Raw genomic sequence first — 20178 nt, forward strand, 5'->3', positions numbered from 1 at the left:
TTCCTTTATGCTCTCTCTCCATGTAGATCTATCCAGTGCTACTTTTTCCCAGTTGCTAGTGTCGATTTTAAAGAGCTTCATGTCACGTTTGCATACATCCGTATAACGTAAAAGTGGGCAACCAGCGGCTCTCCTGCCTTCTATTACATCGACATACAGAATGTCCTGTGGAAGTCGACCTACTGGCATTCTACGAACGTGGCCAAGCCAGCCAAGGCGTCTGCTACTGATAACAGAGCGGATGCTAACGGAGCAGAATATACTATATAACAATAAGTAATTGACTAGCTTTAGGAGAATACTATATAGCTTTACAACTAGACCTTCGCTCTAGATATTAGCTCACCATGTACACAAATGTCTAATCATGTGTAGAAATTATTGGCCAGGTAATCGTTCACGGTTGCCAAAATGGTAATGTTTTTCATTTTGTACTTTTGTAGAATGGCTTAGGTTGTTCACCTGTAATCAAATGTTTAATAACAATTAAAAATCGACAGTGAAGTTATTTCACACATTTACAATTCTCGATTTTTATATTTTGTTTGTCTCAACCAGTCTCGTGCTGCTGTATCACTTCGAATAAAATGTCACATAAAAGCGCCATACAATAGAACACTTACTGTGTCTGGATTTTTTTTTATTCGATAATTGACTTTTTTTTTTTTTGGTTTCTCGCCAGCTAAATCTGGACACTCTACCTGAACTGATTGCTAGATCGATAACCCAGGTCAGCGCCCAGCAGAGACAAGATGCGGATATAAGGAGCATCGCCCCCAGACCCCTCTCGGACTTTGCTGGATTAAGGAGATCCACGAATCCCAGACAACGACGACCTTTTCAACAGCAGTTCTCTCTGCGGGAGATGCCTATCTATGACAGGGGCAATAATCAGGACAAGGATGACAGCCCAGGCCCTGCATTTCAAGTCTCCGAATACGAATCTGTAGCGTAAACGCTTACACGTATATTTTCTGCTTAGCTATTTTGAGTGGGCCTTCGTGATTATTAAAGAAAGTGCATGAGCCAAGGGAAACAACCGTTAAACACAGCTAGGCTAGGTATTATTATTTCCCCTAAAAACCAATGTCATTAAGAACTGTCTCAAATTAATAGGGGGGGGGGGGGAAATAAATTGCTATATCTAAGTGGTATTGCATTGAGGGAACTAAAGCGTTAAGGGAGGGGCATCTTAATGAGATATACTTGACTCATAGCTCTGCAAAATATGTCAATGATTGACAAAAACAATTGACCCAGTTCATTAACATCGATAATAACCAAATCAGTTTGAATATCCCCAGGATGGGTCAGCACACAGGGTCCAAATTATTGAGTATATACAATCAACGTAAGTAATGAATTAGCTAAGTGGGTAATGCCAGCTGATCTGTGCTGTGACCTAACAGTCCTAGACTGTCAGATTCTCTAATCGTAGTTTTAAAAAAAATCTGCTAAAATCAACTAATTAATTGAAATACAATCTTTGTTAAATAAAATACACTTATGTTATCTGGGTTTTTAGTATTATTAATATCCTATATACAACACAAAGGACAACAAAAGAAAGCGATACTGTGTATATTCTGATCTTTCTTGCTAAGGAATATATTATAAATGTATCTCAAATATTCGTGTACTAGGCATGGTGAACGTCGATATTTTTATTTAAATTGGAAAATTTTAAACGCGTGTGAAGTTCCATGTAGGGCTCTAAAAACAATAGGAAGAACATATGTTCCAATGTTGTGCCTGCATTAATAAAGGACGCCTGCTTACCAGTTCAATTATTAATCATTCCTACTCTCCCTTGGCTGTATGAGTTATCGTTCCTAGCCGTATACATGCGCCTATTATTTTTCATTGAAAGAAAAACATTACTGCTTTTAAATCACTGTAATACTGTCTACATTGTTTTCCTTTTGTGGACCCTGGCCTTGACCCTGGTTCTCATGTGGTCACATTGAAATAGATTTTTTTAATTGAAAAAAATCATGTGTCTTATATTTTCCATGTACCATAAGCATGACCTATATATGTATTTTAAGCTTATATATTGCTGTTAATTATGATCTGTACTTTATCTGGCATCCATCTTTGTTTGTTTTTGTTTTTTTGTTTTTTTTTAAGGTTACATGATTAGTATCAACTCAATGCCTTCATCATCTTAAATTATTATTTTTATACAAATTATAATTGTTTCGTTGATTGTTTTTAGTATTTTTTTAAAATGTTGAGAAACTGACGTCATGGTTGTATAGATAAGATGTAAATTAGTATTTATTCATTGTTTGTGAACAATGACATCCCTTTAAATTTGACATTCGCTCTTGGTCTCTCCGCAATTGTTATACAGGTGGTCTTGAACAGTTGTGTTACTATTATAGTGTATTTTGTGATACTACGGTTTAGGGTTTATGACAGTAAAAAAAAATAGGCGTTGTCAGGCGTTGAACCTTGATGCCTAGTCATGTGGTATGGGCATTAGACTTCCGTCATGATGGTATGAGTCCGCCATCATCTTAGTGCATGATGGTTTGACTAGGGACGTAACAATCCACAGTTCTGTAGGATCTATTGAAACTTGAATGACAAAATAACCAAATAGGTTAAACCTATAACTGAATCATTGCTTTGGAAGGATTTATAGTTAGTGAACTGAACTTCATTAATAGTATTTAAAATCGTGATGGGGTACAAAATCAGTACCATAAATACCATTACCCAGTTAAGTTTATTGTATAAACAGATGGGTAGGTGGAGTTATGTGTATAGTATTAGATAGTATTACATATACAGTATAAAATAGACGTTGCCTTTTGTGTCTATGTCCATTATAAAGCCATGTGGGGCATTGAGACATGTGTCTACAAAAGTGTCTGATGATTGACCAATCACTGAGATGCAATGGACACAGTGACTCTCTTTAAGTATCTTCGGAAAGTAAATGGCGCATGCTTGCTTCAAGATCTTATGTCGCTTAATTGTTTCATAATCGTTTCTAAATGCACATTTTCAAATGTCTCGGAATTTCAATGTGAAAGTGTGAAATGCAGATTGATAACATACTGAATTATGTATTTATATACTTTGATATAGAAACGTATAGATCTGTAATAATAGACCATCGCAAGGTGAGTGTCTTAACTCTATGTGTTTTTAACGAACTTCAATTATCTTGTCTAAATGATGAATAACTTTAAAAAATGGAATACGGTTAATGTCAGGTTATATTATTATTTATGACGTGTCATGGTGATCTTAATATTATAGTAATTATTCCTTAGAATTCTGGTTATTAGAAACATGTATCTGTTTATAAATTGCTTCAATGTATATATGTATTAGGTACAATGAATTTAACGTCAAGAGATAGTCGATGTGTTGAATGAATGTTAGCCTATGTGTATAAAATGGCATATAATTTAGGATGCCTTAGACAACTAGAGCTTTAGAACGATAAATGATATGAACAAACGTTCTCTGTGTAAGATGATAGTTATCATCTCAAGTACAAATGTGTAAGGCAAATGTCATCTCAAGTACAAATGTGTAAGATAATACAATGTCATCTCAAGTACAAATGTGTAAGATAATACAATGTCATCTCAAGTACAAATGTGTAATAAGACAGATGCCATCTCAAGTACAAATGTGCAAGAAGACAGATGCCATCACAAATACAAATGTGTATGATAGAATGTCCTCACAAGTACAAATGTGTAAGATGACAGAATGTCATCTCAAGTACAAACGTTTATGATAGAATGTCCTCACAAGTACAAATGTGTATGATAGAATGTCATCACAAGTACAAATGTGTAAGATGATAGAATGTCATTACAAGTACAAATGTGTATGATAGAATGTCATCACAAGTACAAATGTGCATGATAGAATGTCATCACAAGTACAAATGTGTAAGAGGATAGAATGTCATTACAAGTACACATGTGTAAGATGATAGAATGTCATCTCAAGTACAAATGTGTAAGATGACAGAATGTCATGTCAGTAAATAGATGTCACATAACTCTCTGCTTGGTATATCAACATGCCTCACATGTACGACTCGTTTATGTTTCATTCTGTCTGCGACATGTTGAGTGTTTTACAACTAAACAACTTCTTGTTTTTTTAACCTTTGACCTTTATACTTTGACACTTTAAACTTTACGTCAGTTAAAACCTTAAAGTCTTTCCCTCATTCTGCAGTATACATTAATCCCTTGACTCTGTCACTTTCTATACTATATAAGTCTTTGTGATTTAATGCGATGCACAAATGCGTCTGATGAATGAATGCGATGCACAACTGTCGTTGATGGACGTCTGACCTGCATTTTGTACCCACATAAGAAAGACAGTCTTAGGCACCTTATCAAATTTAACAAGTTCTACTCACACGACACTCTCCAACTCAGTCTCTCGCAATTTTAATCGTCACTTAATAATTTTTTAACTACATTAAAATTATACGTTATATATATATCCGTGCACATCAAAGAGTTCCACTAGTTTTTTTAGCTTCTATTTCGAATACTTTTCACCCACATATAGCAGAGGTTCAAGAAGTGTTTAATGGTTGAAGCATAGATGGGTCTGTTATGAATCCCAACACTATCCTATAGTTCTAGGATCTGGTTTGATAAAACAACAGGACAAGAAGTAACGTCTGTATTATATAAGATAAGATACGCATGTAGGCTGTTTCAAATTTCGTTAAAACAACGGGGCATCGATAATTTTATAATCGAAATGGCAACAAAGATTCTAACAGAAAGATAGACAACAAATATACTAATAATCAATAAAATAGCATTCTAATAATGTGTAGGACAGCAAAGATTCTAATAATCGATAAGAAAGCAAATATTCTAATAATCCATACATGGTATGAAATAGCGAAGATACTAATAAATTATGAGATAACAAAGGCTGTAGTAATCGATAAAATATTTTTAAAATCAATAATCAGTAAACTTCAGTTATATTCCATTTAATAGGTAGGGCAGTGATCATGATCTAAAAAGAAAAGTAACTTATCATTATTAGTTTACCAAAACTAAACCTTTTTATGAGAACTTTGACAGTGATAGTAATATTTTACCTCTTGACTTTAGAAAATTATAATAATGCAAATTAGAACGATTTTTCCAAAATGACCAATATAGCATTACAGGAAGGAATGTAAATATGGAAGTTAGTGTTCTTTAAATTGTCTACAATATTCAAACACAAATATTATATAGCAGAGTATATAGGAATATAACAGAATAGTTTGATAGATATAAACTCTAAAAGAAAACTAGGCCAATTAGGGTACACCCGGGGCAGAGACGGTCTTAGCGGGGCGATGGGCGCGTGACACATTTGTTATACAATGAGGTGACATTGACAAAAGATTCTCTTTATTGCTGCTCCCCCCTTCGCCCTCCCCCCTCAGGCCGCCTCTGCTCGGACACTATTAAACAGAGCTCCGCACTTGACTATCTATATAAACTGAGTAGGAGCTATTGCGTGGCCAATCGTCATAGAAGACAGGCCTTTACACTGACCTGGAACGTCGCAACCTGTGGGCAGTGTACACCAATACCTCGTTACCACGTCGCAGTCAGTGATAAGGCCTGCTTTAACAAACGGTCTCGGCTAGGGAGACATGTAATGATAAGGAAAGGTCGGGTGCATCTAAAAATGAAAGTGTGTGCGTAACTGTACAAGTGCGTGCCCTAAAACTAAACAGGTCTATGTGTCCTTTCTCTCTGTCCTATGTCCTCTTTTGTCCCTATTGTCCCTGTGTTTTCTGTTACCTCCCTTTGTATTCTGTTACCTCCCTTTCCCATCCTTCCTACTGAAGTTTCAGGGCTAGACAAAAAAAAACGGCAAAAGTGTCTGTTGTTGATTAGGTTGTTGAACCTGTTGAACCTGTGCAACCTGTTCAGATTCTATGTTCAAGGATCCATTAAATTTATTATAATGTCTTTTACATTGAATAAAAGCAAACTGTTATTTCTTACACAGATATCCAATCGGAGTTGGTGTTTTTTTGTTTTTTTTTTTGTTATCTGTGACTTTATAGTTTTTGGTTAGTGGTTGTTTTAGGTGTTAGTTGTTTTATGACTTTGTTATAGTATTTTTTGTTGTTGTTATAGCAGTTGTTGTGGTTGTTTCTTTTTTGTTCTTCTTGTGGCTGATAGATGTTATTGTTTTTGTTTTTGATGGTTGGAGATGCAGAAGACGTATCCAGATGCAGTCTTTTATGCATCATGCCACTAGACTATCTGATGAAGCTGGCCTCTCCACCAACCGACAAAACATTCAACGCTTTCATCCCCTTCCCCCTTGGTGTCGCCCAACAACCCCAGACATACGCTTGAAATTAGTAGACCCTAATGCCACTAAAGCAAAGCCGTTCATCTAACGACCTTCAAATCCTAGCTCTGGAGACCATTAATACCTTCAAGCCCAGTGCTATTTTTGCATACACTGATGGGTCGGCATCAATAGATTCTGGAAGAGCAGGCTATGGAGCCTACATCGACTTTCTTGGCTCTTACACAGTCAAAATCTTTGAACCATGTGGTAGTGTTTGCAGTTTTGATGCGGAGACCATGGCAGTCTGTGAAGCCTTAAAAGTCATTGACTCTCAACTCGGCGAGGGACATTTGAGGGCAACACAGATTGTTGTGGTCACTGACTCAAAATCTGTACTACAGGCTTTGCAAAGCCCCGGACCATGGCCCCCCAATATCAACACTGTCATCATGGCTTCACAAAACATCAAACAACGCTATGGCACCCCTGTAATAATGCAGTGGGTACCGAGTCACATAGGTGTGACTGGCAACACAATCGCAGACTCTTTGGCCCATCAGGGATGGCAAATTGCACCCACTGATCAGGCTGTAAGCTTTCATCAAGCCCAGGCTATAATACAAAAAAACAGAAATGGAAAAGTGGTTTGAGTGCTGGGACAAGTCCCAAAAAGCCCGTGGAGTCTGGGAGCGCATGAGGCGCCCTGACCGCACTTCCCCGTGGTGGAGGCTGTCCAGGCCTGAGCAAGCTATTATAGCACAGTGCAGGACAGGCCACTGTCCTGTTGGCTCATATTTCTCGCGGCTATGGCCAAATTTTGATTCACGGTGCCCCCGCTGCGGGGAAGAAGAGGAAACCGTGCCTCATATTCTGTTTGACTGCCCAAGACTTGCTGATCTCCGTCTCGACAGGTCTGGGAAACCCAAAATTCTCGACCTGTATGGCGACATTTATGCACTACGCAAGACAGCAGGGTTTCTGTCCAGGGCTTTTGCAAGAGAGGATATGAGCCTTTCAAGCCCTCACTCTAATGGAGTTGGATGATGATGATGATGATTGTTTTTATTGCTTTATGCCAGTGGTTCACAAACTTTTTCCTTAACGGAACACTTCGCAATTTCTGAGTATTTAGCGGAACACTTCTCAATTTCTGAGTATTTAGCGGAACACTTCGAACTTTCTGAGTATTTAGCGGAACACTTCGCACTTTCTGAGTATTTAGCGGAACACTTCGCTAAATTGTTTTTAGACATTTTAATTCATGTGGTGGCCTGCTAGTTAACTATTCCAATAGTTTGTGTAACACCTACCCAGGCCTCGCATTACACTAGAGTTCTACAGAACACAGTTTGAGAAACACTGCTTTATGTTGTTTTGTTATTACGATGGCTTACTCTCTAATAACAAGCTCAGTTGTTGGAATAAAGTTCCCCTTTCAGACCTTGTGGTTTATAGGGCAGATGATGTTAAGGTCATCTGTTTCTTTAACCAACGGTTAACGAGCAAGGTGTGGCCAGCACAGCAACCACCCCACTTTACTTTCCTCTAGCTAAAGTACCCATTAGAGTTGGGCTAGACTCAGAGGCCCCTAAAAATCCCGAAGTCCAAAGTCCAAGTCTGCACCGAGATTGGACCCCAGGACCCCAGGTTCGGAAGCTAGGTGTTTACCCACTCAGCCACTGCTGTAGTAATGGTTATTGTATATCGTTGTTGTAGTTGATTTTGTTATAATTATTTTATGATGCTGTTGTTGTATATATATATATATATATATATATATATATATATATATATATATATATATATATATATAAATAGTCAGTTTGTTTGTTTGTTAGTTAGTACAGGAATATGAAATTCAAAGAAGAAATTTCTACACATTTTGGGTGGGGCAGAAGCAAGGTAAACTGTTTGAGAAACATCTTACTTGATCTAACGTGCTTAAATAATGTATTAGCAAATGCGTCATTTCACAATAACAAAAGATATAACTTCATTTTAATGTATGTAAGGACTACACTATTCATTAATCCTCCGAACAAAGGTAATGCAAATGTAAATGAATTTCCTTAGCATTATGACTTGAAATAATTGACCTAAACCTGAACATATAACTAAAATACTATTTAACTTTGGTTGAACAGATATTAGAATATGCATCCTCTATTCATCTATTTGTTACTCTTCGACTCAAGAAAACAAAAAAACTAGAACAGACACAAAATAGATCCGTGAGATTTATAAGAGATTCCCATTTGAATAAGTAACATCATTAGTAAAACCTCTAAATTAAGAGGCGCTTCAGGACATAAGACTTTAAAGAAAAGAAACAATAATTCGTATGCATAGAGAACTGAACCACAATCTACTATATATTTATAAGTCACCACTGAGTCACTGAATGATCAAGAAATCTCTTAAACTGTCGTACGGAAACTCATGAAATTTCGTACACAGGTTCATTTTACCTCCAAGGCGCTCACTAAGAACCGGATTAGACAGATTCGCTATACCACTCAGCCACCGTGTCCCCACAATGAGGATCAAAAATATGTTTTCCGTTTTAAAAAAAAATATATAACTAAAACACATTTACTAATGAAATGTAGTTGCTATTAATAACGAGATTGTTATAAGCTAATATATAGGTCGGTCCAGTGTGTTTTTTCATAAAACAGTGTATGTAGATTGTCTAGCAACATTAGTTTAATGATAAAATAAGCGAATACAATTCCTAAGCGAATACAGTCTCTAAGCGAATACAGTCTCTAAGCGAATACAGTCCCTAAGCGAATACAAACCATAATTCAAAGGTCAGATACCACACAAAAGTAAGCTAGTGTTGAGTCATGAGTGGACAAATATGTTGTGATAAACAAGGAGCTAACGAAGGGCCCGATGTGTCGCCAATGTATGCATTCTTGAGTAGTTTTCTAGTATCGCATATCTCACCACTAGACTAGACGAAACTGAAGAGTGCAGAGGCCCCATCGTATCTTACTGGAAAAACAATCATTTCAAAATAATGATCAATCTAGAGTTCTAGACAAACGTAATGAAATATTTAAGTGTTTATTGCTTATAGTTCTTACAATTCTTCTCTCTCCAACAAAAAAACAACAAACCTAACTCAGAATGGACAAACGATTTATTACAATTTTTACAAAGATTCTCTCAGACTATGGAAAACGCAGAGACTGATGTTTATGTGATGCTGACTTTATGATGTGATCTTTGACATTGGATGGCTGCCTGGTCGTGCGGTTTGCGAGCTGGACTGTCGTTTGGATTTATCGATGGTCCCGGGTTTAAACCCTGCACGCTCCTATCCCGTCAAGCTGGAGATTTGGACTAGGAAGTAAACTATCTTCAACACTGAAGGAACATCCGAAACATGTAAAATGTTTTCCAAAACAAACAAACATTTAGGCTATGTTAAGATGCTTTAATATTTCAAATAGGTGAAGAGGCTTTTAATTTTAGGTTTCACAATTTCAAGAGGCTTTAATATTTCAAATAGGTAGAAAAAATGTCTAATCTGGGTCTGTATAATTTGTACTGATTAGAAGATTAATATAAATGTGAGGCTACGTATGTAATCGTATGAATGATACATGCTTATTTTTATTTAGGTTCAATATGTATGTTCGGAAGATAGATAGATAGATAGATAGATAGATAGATAGATAGATAGATAGATAGATAGATAGATTAGATAGATAGATAGATAGATAGATAGATAGATAGATAGATAGATAGATAGATAGATAGATAGATAGATAGATAGACAGACAGACAGATAGATAGATAGATAGATAGATAGATAGATAGATAGATAGATAGATAGATAGATAGATAGATAGATAGATAGATAGATAGATAGATAGATAGATAGATAGATAGATATAGTCTATGGCTCTATGAAAGTGTAGCTTCAACTGTCCGTTTATTTATATCTAATCTACAGTCTCGCTTTGGGTTAATGTCATCACAATTGTGTGATCACTAGCAGTCACCTTAAGTGCGTCTCTACAATAACTAGCACAAAAATAGAAAAATAATAATAATCATCATAAAACTAAATGCAGCTAAAAATGTAAACTCAAACTTTATAGCCACATCAAAAAGACCTCAGGGCTCGCGAAGACCTTACTTCCTTCTTTGAGCGCCTCTGAGCCAGCCAGGAAAAACAAATGACTTGGCAGAATTTAAGTCATTGGTGAACATGCATGACTAGATGCATGACGCGTAGGACGTAATCATCTTCTGTTTTGAAATAACGTCTGTCTTTTATAAGATAAAATAAGTACCAGGAAGAACAGGAGGAAGTGAGGGGAAGACATCAAAGAATAGACGTACGTCTTATCATTAAATCAAATTCAAATCAAGGCAAAGGACAGAGAGGTATGGACAAAGACGGTTGATAAGTCTTGTGTGGTGCCCCAACGATTCAACAGACTAAGGCAGGGGTTCTCAACCTGTGGTTCGCGACCCCCTTGGGGGTCGATTGACGATTAGCCAGGGGTCGCCAAAGACCATCGAAAATATGGATTGTTACTGTCTTCTCTTCTATTGCTGTATGTGTGTGTGTTTGTGGGGGGGGGCGTCGCGGCAGAGTGGGGGATTGTAAAAAGGGGTCACCGAGCTTAAAAGGTTGAGAACCGCTGGACTAAGGGATAGGTGAAGGTGAACGTTCGGGACACAATGGAGAAAAACAACTAACGACTTACACTTTGTGGAGGTTACCCTGTCATAATCCTGTAGAATGTATAGAGTTATTTTTGAGTCAAAAAAGTTGTCATATGAATATTTTATGATCTAGCATACCCAGTTAGCGCCCCTGACACTGTTTGACGTTGAAATTTAATAGAGACAAGAGAAGACAAAATCATTTCAGACAACTTAGAAAGAACATGTGTGTATGTGTGTGTTTGGGTTTGAATTGGTTTGCTTATATGGTGTGGCTGTCGACAGTCCAAGAATCATTGATTTTTTTTTTAAGTACCCACATCTACAAAAATATTAGTCTTACATTGTTTCCCTTAGCTCACTTGCCTATAAAAGCGTGATAGCAGCCTCACACACAAATTTAAAATATTTTAAAACGCTATGACAATGACAAGATCTATATGTGCAACTATGTAGGCAGGGGCGGACTGACTATACGTGCAACTATGTAGGCAGGGGCGGACTGAATATACGTGCAACTATGTAGGCAGGGGCGGACTGACTATACATGCAACTATGTAGGCAGGGGCGGACTGACTATACGTGCAACTATGTAGGCAGGGGCGGACTGACTATACGTGCAACTATGTAGGCAGGGGCGGACTGACTATACGTGCAACTATGTAGGCAGGGGCGGACTGAATATACGTGCAACTATGTAGGCAGGGGCGGACTGAATATACGTGCAACTATGTAGGCAGGGGCGGACTGACTATACGTGCAACTATGTAGGCCTATGTGTACTGTTGCAGTCCTACACTCCTACATTAAGATATAGGTGGCATGTTCTTTTTCTTCTCTATTCGATCAATAATAGTATGTTTATTATTTATGCAATTAAATTATTTCGATCTCTGTTGATCGGCTGTGGCTGAGTGGTAAAGCGCTTGGCTTCCGAACCGGGGCCCCGAATCACGTTGTAAATAGGTATTATTCATTTCGGGATCTTTGGGCGCCTCTGAGTCCACCCAGCTCTAATTTGTGCCTGACATTAGTTGGGGAAAAAAAAAGAAGTTGGTCGTTGTGCTGGAGACACGATACCCTCCTTAAAGCCATAGAAACAAAATACCTTCTGTCCTATATATCGCAAGGTCTGAAAGCGTTACTTTACTGTACATCGTCTACATACAGCATTATTCTTTTGATACATTACTTTGCATTTTTAACATTATCATTGTCAAATCTCCAACACGATATTAAGAAAACACTGTATGAACATCAACTAGAACAAAACTAGAAGTTTAATATCCACATAAACAACTTGTTCAATAACACACTCAATAGAACAACTATCTTCAGCTACTAGGGAAAGTCCAACTATCCTCGACAGGAAACAAAAAGATAATTCTCTCTTTCATACAAGGAAAACTCAAACATTCAAAAACCATCCCGTGTGTACAAAGAGATATAACTCTTTCATACCTAAATAGCAACAAAGAAATAACGCATCCACTCTCGCAATACCTGCCCCTGACAGTAAGGAGTGTAGTAGAATTTAACCTGAATTAGTATAAGTTAAATATATATAGTGTGTTGGAAATGAAAATGGCCCGCAGAAGGAGTAAAGTTGCGCATCACTGGTTTAAAATATTGTTATAAATCTGCCATGCGCACCGCCATCCAGGCTAGTGCAGAAGGTGCGCACTTCTAGAAACCAAACTAGGGAGGATGTTTACATTAGGAAGAAGAACGATTTCCGCTTAAATCTAAAGCCGAAGTGAAAAGACTGTGCAAGAGATAGAGTGTTATAATGTATTAGTGATGTCTTGTGAATAGACATCCTTGTCTCGTTGAGTCGTCTCACTTAAGTTATTACAATATTTAATGATCTTCCAATTTCTTATCATATATAATACAGACGTTATTAAAAAAAAAAAAGATGTTTACGTCCTACGCGTCATGCACCTATTCATGCATATTAACCAATGACTTAACTTCTGCCAAGTCACGTGGTTGTCCTGGCTGCTGTACGTCGTCCGTCTTCTAACTAAATGTCTCGGAAAATTAGACAAATATTAAACTGACCAGTGGTCTCCAGCTCAGCAAGTTAATCATTTAATAATTGTTATTTAAACAAAAACAAAGCTTATATTAAGCGCATTTGTATAAATTAGTTTGGATCAGCCATTTAATTAAATTTACTATAACAATAAAAAAAAAGCATTTATAAAGAAAAAAAAGGGAACGACCTGAATTCGAAGTTATAGCTCAAGTCTTCTCAGGCTTCTCAAGCCAACAGGGTAACCACTCTGCTAGTGGAGAGCTTATGAACATGGAAGATATGTATAGTTATCTATTGTTTTTATAGCCTCGTCCTATTTTTCAGGTTTGTGTTCAATAAAACTCAGACAACGACCTATAAAGGGAACTAATTCAGATAATACCATCACTTCAGTCAATTACAATTTCTTTCCTTTGTTTGTGATACCAAACAAAATAATTAATTACCAATAGTTAAACTAATTGCTTAATTTTTTTTATTTTTATTTTTTTTTATTCTTGTGTTGTCAGGTAAAAGGAAATAATTGTGCTAAATTTCAATATGATCCGAGATTGGGTGTGGGAGAAATAACGTACAAACTTTTTACCAGACAAACTTAGTGCGTTTTACATAAGCTTTATAATAAAAAAAAAAGGAGGGTTCACCGTTCAATGTCTAGACTCTCTAGACCAAGCCTGCCAACTATAACGAAATTGTCTGAGTATCTTGGATTCATAACACAAGTGTATTCCAACTCTCCAGTAAGTAGTCCAATACTAAGCATTTATTATGCATTATGTGGAGGTGCCAAATGTCACAGACTGATCTACTTTGTACTCTCAATTAAGTGTAGTTCCTTCTTTGGTTTTATTGTTACAGTTAATTGTTTTATTGTCTAGATAAGAGAGAGGACTAAAAAAAACACTATTTCCATTATATAAACATAGTACTAGCATACAAAACATACAGGGCTAGTCGGGAAAAGGGCGACAATCAAGAAATACCAGATTTCACAGCAACTTTTTTTAAAGGCATACATTTTTTTGTCTTGTTTAACATGTTTCGGATTTAAAAATTAAAAATTATTGCATTGTAGCACATTTCTTCGACAGCGCGGCCGAGCCTTGCGGCGGGTAGGGTTGAAACCTGATACCAGAGTACAAATACATCTAGCTCGTTAGGAGCAGCTTTGTACCCAGTTTTACATCTGATTCTCTAAGGTGCTCCTTACATTACAGCATTTTAGGCTATCATAGGATTGTTGCTTATCTAGGAATTTGGGGCCAGGGGCGGCTCGATCTCATTAGCTGGCGCTCCTGCATTTTGACATTCGACATCATGACATGAGATAATGGCGATAATTTTAAAACAAATTTGGGACACTCATTTAGGGGCGCCCATCAATGGGCGGCTCGGAGGGGGGGTTTCAAATTTGGATCCTCCTCTTCCCCCACCCTATCTACGAACCTGTCATAGGATATCGTTGTCATAGGGCCTCACAGAACATCGTAGGGCAACACAATACATCGAAGGGCGTTACAGGACATCTTAGGGCGTCACAGATCATAGTAGTGCGTCACAGAACATCGTAGGGCGTCACGAGCCATCGTTGGACGTCACAGGACATCGTAGGGTGTCACAGGGCATCGTAGGGCGTCACAGGACATCGTAGGGCGTCACATGACATCTCAGTGCATCTAGGGCATCACCGAATAGCGTATGGCATCTTAAGGCATCACGTGACATCTTAGGGCGTCATAGGACATCATTGGTCACTAAGAGTAAACCCCCTAGGCATTAATAATGCGCGCTCCCTCGTTGAAGAAAATAATACATCACCTAATCTATATTGGGTTTTTTTTTTCTCTTTTGACTCGCCCGCCAATGATTTCAAGGATCGCACGAGCCATGGACCACAACGCCGACTCCATGGGGAGACGGCCAAACAGATTATAAGTGGTTCAAGCAATAGCTTGCCAATAGTCACTCCCACGTTAGAAAACATTAGCAAGACGAGCTCACACGTAGACCTACCTACAACGCTAGCTTAATTACAACATTACGTTAATTGTTTCGATTTTATTAAGTCGTACTTTTTATAATGTAAGGTTTAATGTCACAGTTGTCTGGCTTAATGCGTTAATTCCCCTAAGTAAAAGATACTAGCTCTTACATTTACGACATGTATGTAAATATATGTCAAAGTAAATTGATTATTTAGATTAAGATTATATTTTTGGCTAATTAAGTCTGGGTCTATTATATATCATATGGCTATTATATATCATATGGCGAAATGGAAATAGTGGACAAGCCTGACCAGGGATGAGCTATGGTCCCTCCGATCTACAGCAACACATTATCAGGAGGAGTGACTATTGGGAATAAACATTTAAGGCCCAAAGAAAAGCTCTTGTATAAAACAGACTTGGAAGACCTTAAGAAAACCTAAATAGAATACCGTCGGACAATGGCTTTATCTGCATCAGAAGCTGGAAAATATATAGGTCGCTACTGCACTCACTCTTAATCTTAGGAATCGAAGGCATTGTCAAGTTAGAGTAGCTTGTACTAGTGTTCGGACTGGCAGGTGTTTGGCCTAAGATAATTATTTATTTTATTATTGTTATTAGTTTTATGATTAAGGTTAATTTTAGCTATAAGCTAGTATCAATTATTCCACATGAAGGCTTTTTTTTTTTTAACTCGTCGTGTGGTTTGCGCTCCGAACTGACGTCCGAATGATATCTGGTGTGAACCCTGCCCGCCCCTGTCCCCTGCCGGCATGCAAGACGAGTCTCGGATCTCTTACAGGAACATGAAGTTTGACAGGGAATATAAGGTGGGTTTTGTATGGTTGTTATGGTCACATGATATCCTTGTAAACACGGACGGCCTTACGAATTGCCGGGCCCAATGCAATGGATGCTTGAGAGGCCCTTCTTCTATTTATTTTTGGAATAGCAACTATTACTATTTATTAGATCATTATAACTACATTTATTAAACAACATGCATAGGAAGCAACTCAAACGCAATTGGCGTTAGGGTTAATTAAAGTTATGTCAATCATACGATGCACTAAGTATGCTCTTTTAGTCCTACATCTTTAGAATACTGTGACAAGAGCCATAACGTGATTGTGATATATGATTAACGTAAATGTGTGGGGGCCCCTGCCAGGCGGGAGCAATCGGTCACATCAGCTTAAGGCCGGCATTAGATTTGTTGTTTCTGTTATTGTAGGCCTAGTCTAGAATCTAGATCAGTGATTCCCAAAGTGGTCTATATCGACCCCCAGGGGTCTACGAAGACTTCCAAGGGGTCTACGAAAGTGAAAAAGTAAATTGGGGGTCTATGAGATGTCCATGGGGGTCTATGACTTTAATGTTGACACCCCATTGATGTAACTATTTCATACACTTATAAATGATTTGTACCTTAGTTATAAATATCTATATCTCTGTTCAAAAGTAAAATAGTTTTATTTAATTTAAATACGTATTTAAATAGATAATTTTGTCTACATGTAACCAAGGCTTAACAAAAAGATATCTTGATTTTAAAGCTTTGATTATTTATTTCCTTGTTAAATAAGCAATTGTCTATAATAAGAGCCTTTTTATGACCATATGAAACCAATTACACTCGAGGATTATTTGAGACAATGCCACCCTGATAAAAAGAGAAAAGTGAGAAAAAAGTTCAAAATAGACTCACAAAATCTTTCTTCAACATCATATAGAAAAGATGGTGGTTTGTGAGCGTTTTACAAAATCTCTTTACCTATAGCCGAATACGTAAAACACTATAGATAAAACATTGATTTTACCAGCCCTTGAAGTAGTTTTAAAAACTGTTTTACACAAACCTTCATCTGATATTATGAAACGAATTTTTTTTTAGTAACACTACAGTTCAAGGGCAAATCGGTTGGATGAGCAATAAAGCTGCAAACTGCCTAATGGTCTTCAGCTCCATATTTTTCCCCAAGGCTGACCCACGAAACCTTTCCCATGTTTGGGTGTATAGCTGCAAAGCAGCAGAGGTTTGATTTATATTTTCCTTCGGCTAGGCGGGATGCAAGCCAAGGCTAATGAGTCCCTCCTGCCCGAAGCTTACTGGTTCAGGCGCCAGTAACTCACCTTTGCCCCTTCTCCTGTTAGTGAAAACAGCTCCGCAGGGCCAATATTTGAGTCAAACGTGAAAGATCAAGAAATCCACGAGAAACTCTTTGCGAAAACTTTTACAATAATACATAGGGAAATTAATGAATTAATATTTAATGTTTGAAGGATGATGAACATAAAAAAAAAAAAACATTTCCAATGTGTATGGTGATTCCATCAATACATATTAATTGTTATTTTAATAGGTTTTAATTTGAATTATATCTGTAAAAAAAAGATAGATCTCAGTAGCTTATGATGTAGTTTTACATTACTTTTTCACTCTTCGACTCACTGCAGTTAGAAATTAGTTTAAAAAATTTGTTTGTGAATGTGCAAAAATGCAATATAAGTTAAGCAGGGGTGTACCGAAAATCAGAAAACATGGCAAGGGGTCTACGAGACAAATAAGTTTGGGAACCACTGATCTAGATGATAAGTATGAAAAAGATCTAGGCCCTACCAATGTTTGTGCTATCATAATTTACTTTAATAAAAAGTTGTGTGCCTGAAGCCTTGCTACTCTTGGAAAGTATTTCAACCAACAGCGACTACAATCCATCCTTCTAAATTAAACTTGTCCGATAGTTCATCGTATCTTGTTAGACAAGGGAAATAATTCTAAAAGAGCAGATTTTTGGTTAGTTAAACACAGTTATATACCTTAACGACGCACTAGATTTGAAATATAGAACCACAGACATACATTAAATATATATATTATATCTAGACAAGACATCGAGATATTTTAAATCTAACACTACAGTAAATGACGTGAAAAACTTTTAAACAAAGATGAAACATTGTTTTGTAAAGTAATTATATGAAGTAAACGTTGTTTTCAACCCTAACCTATGTAACATAAAATTTAATGTTAAGATCTAGAAACTTTTGTTACTGTCAGCCCGTCCATGGCCCTCGCGCTACTTAGGCCACTACTAATTAAAATAATTTCTTAGTATTTGAATGTAGGTTTTAAAGGGTAACTAGCAATAGAAAAAAAAGAATAATTAAACAAAAACAAAGCTAACCTAAGGGAAAGAACCGCTAATTACTGTCAATTACTGAAAGTCACAGGTTTTGGCTCCCTTTCTGTTAATTAAAATAATTATTATTTAATTAGTATTAAATGATTAACTAATTGTTAACTTTTTTGGATTGATTAGTGTATTGTCATTGACTATGAATAAGTATGCAAAATTTCAACTTGATCCGAAAATTAAGTAGCATTTATTCCCCTTATTCTAACATCAAACAAAATAATAAATCATCAATAATTAATTTAATAAGTGGTTAATTTTTAATTTTTTTTTTATTTATTCACATCTTGTTAGGCTCAATGAATAGTTGCGCAAAGTTTTTACTTGATCCGAGAATAGGAAATGGGAGAATAAAACATGTTCATACTTTTTACCAGACAGACAGACAGCCAGCCAGACAAATAGATTTTGTTGATATAAGCTTTGTAAAAGGAGTCTTAGAGGTAACGGAGAAATGGAGTATTTCACATGGAGTACGCCGACCAAGTCGTTACTTAAGCGTATTTTGTCCTATCAACGCCAGCACTCAACAAAGTCTGTGTCTGAGGTTGATGTATTCTGTCTTTAAGTCGTCTTCCTTAGACCTAGGAGGCTTTTCTTTTGGTAATGAGATAAATCTATATCTGTGTCGATGAGATAGATCTATATCAGTGTAGATTAAATATATCTGTTTCGATGAGATCTATGTCTGTGTCGATGAGATCTATACCTGTGTCGATGAGATAGATCTATATCTGTGTCGATGAGATAGATCTATATCTGTGTCGATGAGATAGATCTATATCTGTGTCGATGAGATAGATCTATATCTGTGTCGATGAGATAGATCTATATCTGTGTCGATGAGATAGATCTATATCTGTGTCGATGAGATAGATCTATATCTGTGTCGATGATATAGATCTATACCTGTGTCGATGAGATAGATCTATACCTGTGTCGATGAGATAGATCTATATCTGTGTCGATGATATAGATCTATATCTGTGTCGATGAGATAGATCTATATCTGTGTCGATGAGATAGATCTATATATGTGTCGATGAGATCTATATCTGTATCGATGATATAGATCTATATATGTGTCAGTGAGATCTATATCTGTGTCGATGTGATAGATCTATATATGTGTCAGTGAGATCTATATCTGTGTCGATGAGATAGATCTATATCTGTGTCGATAGATTTGTATCTGTGTCGATGAATTAGATCTATTTCAGTGTCTCTTCACTGTCTAAATTAAACATCTATTTCCAAAAGTAACACACTGTCAATGAAGCTGTCAATAAATCCTGATAACGAAAAGGATTGTAAAGAGAAGACATACATTATATATTTTATAAAAATGTTCAAATTGAATTAAAACCTAAGGAATGCTTATACAATGTTATCTAACGCAGAATACGTGATCTTTTGTACTTAGTGCCTTCGTGGTATTGTCAACTGACAATGTCAATGACATGCCTTGCACATAATGACACTAATGACGTCTAATCGGAGTATCTAGAAATGCCATTTGTCAACAGGCCAGTGATGTCATCTGGGCCAGCGTGACTTTCAGACATCAAGCTCTCTAAACGTACGGTAATAGAAAGCATGATCTCATGTAAAGTAGTATTTATTGGCTACGTGAGACATTAGCTTTCTCTCTCTCTCTTTCTCTAGATAGATAGATAGATAGATAGATAGATAGATAGATAGATAGATAGATAGATAGATAGATAGATAGATAGATAGATAGATAGATAGATAGATAGATAGATAGATAGATACATACATACATACATACATACATACATACATACATACATACATACATACATACATACATACATACATACATACATACATATATACATACATACATACATATATACATACATACATATATGTATAGAGATTAGATACCTATATATCTATTTATCTAATTCTATAATTCTTATCT

The 20178-nt window shown here is 36.6% G+C and overlaps 1 protein-coding gene across 4 annotated transcripts in view; it reads left to right on the forward strand.

Annotated features, from left to right (window-relative positions):
• Positions 1–6024, forward strand: part of LOC106074407 (small conductance calcium-activated potassium channel protein-like) — a 183457-nt gene extending 177433 nt beyond the window's left edge. For all 4 annotated transcript variants that reach the window (XM_056018164.1, XM_056018166.1, XM_056018165.1 and 1 more), the window contains one exon: positions 683–6024. In XM_056018164.1, the coding sequence (XP_055874139.1) occupies positions 683–955 (273 nt within the window). In that variant the 3' untranslated portion in view covers positions 956–6024. The remainder of the gene's footprint in view (positions 1–682) is intronic.
• The last annotated feature ends 14154 nt before the right edge of the window (positions 6025–20178 follow it).

The sequence above is a fragment of the Biomphalaria glabrata genome, chromosome 1 (assembly GCF_947242115.1).
Source record: "Biomphalaria glabrata chromosome 1, xgBioGlab47.1, whole genome shotgun sequence".
Classification (NCBI taxonomy): Eukaryota; Metazoa; Mollusca; class Gastropoda; family Planorbidae; genus Biomphalaria; species Biomphalaria glabrata.